The 8,378-nt window shown below is 40.3% G+C and overlaps 1 protein-coding gene across 1 annotated transcript; it reads right to left on the bottom strand.

The window, feature by feature from the left end:
• Window positions 1-918: 918 nt before the first annotated feature.
• On the bottom strand, window positions 919-6,238 carry LOC140233986 (procollagen C-endopeptidase enhancer 1-like). The gene is made up of 5 exons (XM_072314073.1): window positions 6,163-6,238; window positions 4,700-5,026; window positions 3,034-3,411; window positions 2,072-2,449; window positions 919-1,040 (listed from the first exon to the last, which is right to left on the bottom strand). Exons 1-5 carry the CDS (start codon window positions 6,236-6,238, stop codon window positions 919-921), a joined length of 1,281 nt encoding a protein of 426 aa, XP_072170174.1.
• Window positions 6,239-8,378: the final 2,140 nt, after the last annotated feature.

Here is an 8,378-nt window from a genome sequence, read left to right as displayed (position 1 = left end):
AGCAAAGCTTTAAGTTGCGTCAGGATGTCACTTTTTGTTCAATCACCGCCATGCCAACGGAGGCAGCAGAGAGGCCAAAAGTGGGATGGTATGGAGGGGATTAGAATGGGACGGTGGATTGTTTTAGAGTGGGATGGTAGAGGGAGTCTGAAAAGTGTGAAAGTAGGCTGTGGAGAGACTAAAGTAGGGGTTAGAAGGCGTGGTGGAGGTATAGAATAGAAGAAATTGCTTATGTTCATGTACAAAAGTGGATAATGCGCACATCTTTCTAAAATCTAGAATTTGGCGGAATAATGAACCATTGTGCCTTGATTTACAGCTTTGTTAAGCCAATAAAGAGTGGGATGGGGGAGGAGTTTACAGTGGAATGGTGGAAAGTGGACGGGTATAGAAGGGGTAGTGATTGGGGTACGTGTGGTATGATGGAGGGCAATACCATGGGGTAGTGGAGGGGTGAAGGAGGGATGGTGAAGGAAGTAAGAGTGCACGTGGTGGAGGAGGTTAGATGGAGTGATGGAGAAGGGGAGGGGGTAAGAGTGGGATAATGGGGAATTAGTGTGGGATGGTGGAGGGGTTAGGTTTGGATGATGAAGAATGATAGAGTGGGTTGGGCGGATGGGGTTAGATTGAAATGTGGAGCTTGCAAAAGTATGAAAGGGGAAGGTTTTATTACTGTCCCGCATGGGAGCAGACAGATATGCTCCTTGACGCAAATCTGCCCGAGGAAAACATTGTGCCTTGATAAACATTGCTCAACAGCTTGGCTACACCAATATAGAGGCAAAACCTAAATCACAAAACTGACATCGTGCATATATTTTTTGTCACTCTGATGTCATTTTGAAGACCCACAACAAAAATCGCAAGGACATCATAACACTGTCTTATCAACAACCGAAATCTTGCGTACTTGCAATGTTAACCAGTGTTAACGTCACCATTATCCGAGAGTCCCAGCGGCACCTTACCTTTATCGTGGCCGACCTCCGCTGGGTCGACCGCACCAGAGTCACTGATACCTGACGGTCTGTCGGAGTTATCTGCAGCATATCATAATAAAGTGAAAAAAGTAGGATTTTAGACCAGAATTGCAACTTGTACGCATTAGAAAACAGAAAATAATGGAGAGGTCAGTTATAAAAGATAACCTCATGGTAAAAACAACAGCCAAAATAAAGTAAATCCATCAATGCATCATCAATAACCCGAGGAGAAAAAAACCCCGAAAAATGCGTGAAGGAGCAAAACTGTGTTGCAGAAGAACGATACGATATCAATATCGTACTCGACTTGAAGTATGTATAGTTCTGTACTTGCCTGATAAAAATACAACAGTTAAAGAAGCGTTTACTTCATAATGATCGATCTTTTTATTATTTCACATGTTCCAATGTGACAGGGCTTAGATCTGCCATACCTTTTGTTGACAAAAAAACAACAACAACGACGACAATGACATCAAACGTATCTTTAATTGAATTGTGAAATGCTACTATTACTTTACCAAACCAAATTTTGACACTATTAAAGGCAAAGACCCTACTTTCACATTGAGCAATGCATTATGAACAACAGCTTTTAATGACGTTTAAACAAAGTAAAAGTTTCTTTTCCATCTGTTTCGAGTTTAATGGAACGGAGCATACATCTTTTCATATAATTGTTTACACGTTTCTTGTCAATAGGTGTGAGTATATCATTTAAAGGAAGCAAAATGAAGCCCCATTCCCTTTCCATAAGCAAAGTATTATTCTCTTCCTCTCAGTTAAACATACCCACTTTATTTTTTTCCGGCGATATCACTCGGTTAAACATTGCCCAAGAAATTTTGGGAGGGCATTATTGCACAAATGTGAGGAGGTTATATTTTATTCATTTCGTCCTTCGTGTATATGCTGTTTTACCAAGATGAGAATGCTGGAATGTGTAGGAGAAAAAAGTATGAGTCATCGAAATAGTTTATGAAGTTCATACACCCAAGCGGCAGACATAAAAAGAAAAAGAAATTTACGATTGAAATGAGCTTCAGTACTCGCGCTTTGTTATTTTTTTCGTTACACTGCAAGTGTACCTTGTACTATTTCCCGTTCTGCGGATATTCTTAACCAAAATCCTTGGTAGGACACACTGAAGTCCGACAGGAATTGGATCCACAGAGACTCGTTTACTGCGAACAGTTGACTGTATCCTCGTGGTGTTGACGTGCCGGTTAACCGAAGGGAAGAATTTCCGTCGACCTGCCGCCCAGTTCCGATCCGGACGGAGTCATGACGCGGTTCGAGGTGACAGGAAATGACGTCAACGCGCAACAGGTGGCCGGTCGGTGGGTCAAAGTACCATGTAGTATTCTCTCCGTGTGGGTAAGGCGATGGGTAGTTTGGCGAAACCAGATTGATTTCATCGCCGATGTCAAGCTTTATAGGCTGGCCAGAACTTTCCTCGTAGAAATCTGTCAAATGTGACAACAGAAATATACATTTCATGTGTGCAATAAGAGGGGAAAAATCAGATACCTTCATGTTAAGCATAACAAGACTATATTATACAATATATCACGTGGGGTTAGAGTATATTTTTATACGAAATAAACAAGTTACCAATAGGCTTGCATTCTGTACGCAATTAAGACGGATTTAGATTATTTATTCAAGCCTGATAAATCCACAATTAAAACAAAATCCGCTTTCATGATATATATATAATCTAAACATATGATTTATTCGTTATCTCTTTTTCTTTCTTTTGCAAGTCATTGACATTGTCCATTGTGTCTCTTTCAGAAAAAAAAAAAGAGCTTTGAGAATTAAGGGTTTCTGGGACGAACACTGTAGTAGGGCTTTCTATAGCTCAGTCGGTAGAGCACCGGGCTAGCATCCGGAGGTCTCGGGTTCGAATTCCGACGGAATCCCATTTTCTTTGCTCATTTTTCCACTAATAAAAAAAGAAAATGAAAAAATCACCTTAATGCTGAAAATACTCTTGTACCTTTATCTTTTTAAAACATATCTGACAATAGATTGACCACAGTCGTACCAAAATTATCCAGGCTCGGACGAGGGATGACAGATAATTGGAATCCTCCGTATGTCTTCGATCTGTCCGACTTGAACCGTATCCAGATGTACCGTTCGGCTAGAACCACATCCGTCGGCAACACGGTTCCGTTGAAACTCCTCGAGATTCGGGTCAACCACGACGCATCTTCCACTTCGACTCCGGTTCCTATAAGAATTTTGTCGTAGTAATACTCCACGTCGACGTCGATGAATCGAACCAGGGAGGAATTTCCGGCAGGAACTTTGATAGTCCATGAAAAGTCAGCATAATTCGGATACTCGAGAGGATAACCCGGCGAGGATATTTCAATTGGACTGTTACCCGTCATTGCTATTTCTTGGTGAGGCTGCAACGCTGAAGATAAAGAACATCATGGAATGCATGACTTCAACAAAGATTTTCTCAGACTCCTTCCTTCTCCCCTCAAAATTGTAATGTTTCATAACGCTTATACACAACTGAGAAAAAGAAGTTGGTGAGATTCCTAGCTATAAAATCTACACAAGTGGTTACAGGAAATTCGCTCAGAAACACTTAAAGTAAATCAGGAGTGTTGCAAATCAGGATAGTACAAAAAAAAAACAACAAGTAAATCAGGATATTGCAAAAAAAAAGTAAATCAGGATAGTGCAAACCCCCCCCCCCCCCCCACAAACTAAACAAACAATCAAACAAACATTAAACCCTGCTAATATTGGTTGTCTTTTGTACTTTCGGATTTCCCTAAATCTTTATGTTCTATGTATGCAGTTTTGTTGTTAGGTCGGAGATAATTTGACAGAAGGGAAGTCTTACGTAAGGGCCGGGCATACCACAGCTTCCGCAGTAACAGCGATAATGTGCCATTGTAATTGAACGTGCGTACCTCGATATACTGATATTAATCTTGCCCATGACCCGTGATATACCACGATGAGTATTAACCCTTTCTCATATTGGGATTCTTATCGCAAAGTAAATGTTATTCATACCCAATGATGATATCAGACGAGTAACAATGCAATGGGTTACATCCGTCCAGCTAGAGATCACGCGGTTTTCTAGGTTTGCTTCTTTGATGTTTGGGAGTACACTGCTGTTTAAAATAAGTGCAGTTTGAAAGCAACAAATCTTACGCCATTCGATATTCTTTCTACTGTCTAATTAGAAATGTCTCCCAGAGTTTGTGACTCTTGCCGAAGAGTTGCCCCACACTTTTGCTTCAAATTACTTCCATAAGGGATTTTAAACAGTATATTCAAGAAAAACACGTGATGGAGAATCTTTCCAAGGTTACTGCAGTTTTATTTGAATCACTGTGAGGGAACGATACTCAGTGAGAGCTATTTCTCATGCAGTGTAACATAATCATACAAAATAATGATGACATAAACATCATGACATCCTTTGATATTTCAACTCATCAACCCGAATTTCTGCATAAACTTAATTCCAGCTTGTCTTTCCTGTGTACATCGATACAGACTTACGTATTAAAAAAATATAGGCCTACAGTGGTGTTGGCCATTGGAATCCCTGACCAAATACGGAAAGAGTTACAGTACAGTTGACCCACCTGGCGACAAGTTAAAAGGGATACGATGCGAACAAAATAACAATTCAGTAAAACATCAATTTTATAGCGCTCCCTAGTCTCATCTACCTGTTAGTTCAAGGCGCATTCTGTTTTCTGGACTGCTAATCGCAGCCGAGTCAATATGCAGCCAGCCCATATCTGAAGGTAGGAGTACGCTGTGCCTTGGAAAGCGGCCCACTAAGCTAGTCAGTGTCGTCGAGGAGTCCCGAAAGTCCGAACCGGTGCCGATCGTGAGTGTATCGTTGACCGAACGCAGCATGAAATCGACCACCCGAATGAGGATGCGCGTTCGTTCGGGTGCCGAAGCAATCCAGACCAAAGATCGGTCGCTTTCGGGCATACTGTCGGGACCAGTCAGGTTGTAAACGCTGCCCTCATGGAGGGAAATTTTTACTGTTGCGTGACAGAAACAGAAATAGAAAAGAGAGTATGTAGGTTTGTAAACGTTAAGCATAGAACTTGCTTCGTTATAAGACATCATTCATGAGAGCAGATGCTATCTTTCTTCTTGTACAGTTTTGACTAGGAAACAATTCTTTATACTCAGGAGGAAATTGTAGTGAGGTCAAGCATTGACCATAAGTACAAACAAGAAAAACACCTATAACAACTAAACGCTACTTTGCGCCTTGTGAGATATCTTTCCTGTAGAAAAGGGACCATCATTCTTGTCCACGCCATTCACTGTCATGTTTTTAGGTTTACATGCAAACATGGAAAACATTAAAGAAACAAAGAACGTAAATGAACGACCCCCATATGGTAATTCTTACATTCCAAATGTATACACTCTTAAACATACACTCTTCATTAGTTGATGTTTGCAGGTGATTTTTACGCCACAGCCAGGATTAAGAAAATAGCCTGCTAAAGTCAATGGTGAAATTGCATTTAGCCATCTCCCTAGTCCAGGTATGCTTACGAAGAATGTTCGTTGCAGCCCAATTGTTTGTCATATGTAAACTTTACTCCAAAGCGTTCTCTCTGATCACATTTAACACTTAACACTTTTAACACATTTAACATTTAACTTTTTATCTTGCAATCTTTCCAACCTTTTGTCATGTATGTACTACATAATAACGTACATTGTTTTCGTGTACCATCGTGATGCCTGCACTTTGCCTGTTTTTCGTATCACGGTATCAATTGACAATAGGATGTAGAAGTGAAGCTAACCGAACGGCAAGGTACATTGTAGTATAAAGTGATAAAAATGTTATCTGTCTATAGTGTCATCAAAATGACAAACTCAAAACCACTTGATCTTCATTAAATTCGTCAAAGTCCACTCCGAGCCCAAGTATCAATTCGTCGTTGAAAAGAACATTTGAAATGACGCTGAATTCAACGGAGACGGCACAGACGGATTGGAGAATAAACAGTCACATATATTTCATCTTGTTCAGATGTAATATTAATCTAATTGCGCAGGGACCAGATGCGGTTTTGCGGTACAGGTTGGTTTACCTGATTTCCATATAGCCCTAACTGAACACTCTGCTCTGGAAGGGTTTGTGAGTTCCTACCTTTATCTGCCGCTAGGACCGCGGGCAGCAGAACGAGACCAAACGCGGTGAGAAGTACGGGTACAACAGTCTTCATCGTCGATACGTGTTCCATTCTCCTTAATACTGGTATTTGTGATGCAGCTGGTAGTCCAATAGTGAAAGTTCGACTGACATCCTCGAGACTTGCGTGCACGTCAAAGTCCTGATAGTGAGAGTGAGGTTGCTGCGGGGTGTATGCTACTGCGTGTTGACGCTGCAAATCCACTGGGTTCATCGATCGATAGATTGCTATCGATACCTGGCCAATCTGTGATACATGTATCTAGACTGACCTTACACCCCAGTGCTTCAGGAGCAGGTTGGAAATGACAGTTCACCTGACGTTCAAACCGCAACTGAAGTGTCAAAATCGTTTTGCCTATTCCGCAGGGGGATGTGATTTCAATAAACAAACTTGATCAATTCCTACTGACTTATTGACTTTACTCCCTCATCTGGCAAAACAGAAAACCACGGAATCAGTCACTGAGTAAAACAGACTTGAAAAAAGAGAGCTTACTTCATACCGAAACAAATTTGACTGTTTGCTCCCATCGGTTACCGGAAGATTGGCCCATTGTGATATTTCCCAGTGCATTGTGGTGTGTGTACCCCACATTTACAGCTTCCGCCGGCCTGACAAGCTTCCGTGTATTATCCTCACGCAGATCTTTCTCAGTAAAGAATACAATTACCTTCCTTTAAGGCAACTTTTATGTCTTTGTCATGTGTGTACATAATTCATTATGCATGTGATTTTTAATATGCATGTGCTAGTGTGGGTATGTATTGTGTGTGTGTGTGTGGGGGGGGGGGGGGTGGGGGTGAGAGCCCGGAGGGGAAGGTATGAATGTGACAATGTTAATGAAAGATGTTGAATAGGGTAGTTCCTTCACTTTTGGACCGTCCTTTCCGCGTGCGACTCGAAGGAACTACTCGCCAGGTACAGGAAATTGATACTGTATGACGGGGGAAATAATCCTGTGTGTCATTTCATTACGAAAGCCTGGTATTGTAAGCAAAGTTCTTTTCTCTTTCAGCATCATATTAATATCCCAGACGTCAAACTATGACGGTAGGATTGATGGGTATAAGGAGCTGCATGCACTGCGCTGATGGTATACGAGGAGGAAGTACATCTTGGTTACTGCTACTCCCCCTTTCACTGTTTTCCTGTTTTCGGAGTGATTTATGGCGGTAATGGTTTTAAAGCAACTTCGTAGGATTAGAAAGAACATCAGGCTACTGTGGAAAATGTGGTTTTGTCAACGTTATAGCGGGAAAGACAACATTTATCTATTCTATGGGGCAATATTCGCCGGGGCCTAGTCACACGCTTACGATATGTGATCTGATGCATTTTTCATCTTATAAACATTCCCTATTATATGGCGTCGTTTATCGTCATTGTTGATAATTGATTTGTACGTTTTGTTTGCACTGTATTTTCTTTCGTTCGCAATGTTGTAAAATATTATTGATGATGTTATTTTGTATTGAAACAGTTAAAAAGATATTCATAATGTTACTTTGAATCGAAATGATGAAAAATAAAGAAATAAAACGAACCAAACAAAAAAGTAATCTTCCTAGTCAAGGATATGCATATGAAAATGATTTCCTGCGTTCCTCTTGTTTTCTTAAAAATTTGTTTTGATTGTTCATTCTTTCTCAGTTTACATTCAATATAAAAGTACTTGATGTATGTTGATTTTTTTTTACATGTATGAATATTATCTATAGATTTTTCATGATTATAAACACGCCGACACTTTATTAAAATTTGTTACACTATAGGGAATGTACAAATAAAGTTGAACTTAACTGAAAATCATTGAATGAACTAATATGACTCTTCTTAACTTTCCCTCACTATAAAACAATGAGAAAGAAGAAAACAGACAACAATAGCGAGTGATAGCAGTAAGAATGAAATACGGGGTTTCGATATTCGGTGTTTTTTTGATGGTCAGTTTCACGACCTGGACCTCATTTTGCAAGCAAGGTTACAGAGCGTGCAGTGATATAACCGTCATTGATAAGATTCGACCTTTCTGTCGACAAGTGCTTTAGCCCCCCCCCAAAAAAAAAGAAAAAAAGAAAAAAAGAAAAAAGAAAACAAAAGAAAACAAAGAAAGAAAGATGGTCTGTTAGTCTGATTGACAACTGCGTTCTAAGGTTCCATTGCGATTGAT

Source organism: Diadema setosum, chromosome 10 (assembly GCF_964275005.1).
Source record: "Diadema setosum chromosome 10, eeDiaSeto1, whole genome shotgun sequence".
Lineage (NCBI taxonomy): Eukaryota > Metazoa > Echinodermata > Echinoidea > Diadematoida > Diadematidae > Diadema > Diadema setosum.
This window is presented reverse-complemented; position numbering and strand designations above follow the sequence as displayed.

What these genes read in the sequence shown, in the direction of transcription:
- LOC140233986 (XM_072314073.1), bottom strand. Translation starts at nt 6,238, where the DNA reads ATGAAGACTGTTGTACCCGTACTTCTCACCGCGTTTGGTCTCGTTCTG. An exon ending in AATGCGCCTTGAACTAACAG is followed by an intron (nt 3,412 to 4,699) that starts GTAGATGAGACT and finishes CTTTATCTTCAG; the next exon opens with CGTTGCAGCCTCACCAAGAA. An exon ending in AGAACGGGAAATAGTACAAG is followed by an intron (nt 1,041 to 2,071) that starts GTACACTTGCAG and finishes GATATGCTGCAG; the next exon opens with ATAACTCCGACAGACCGTCA.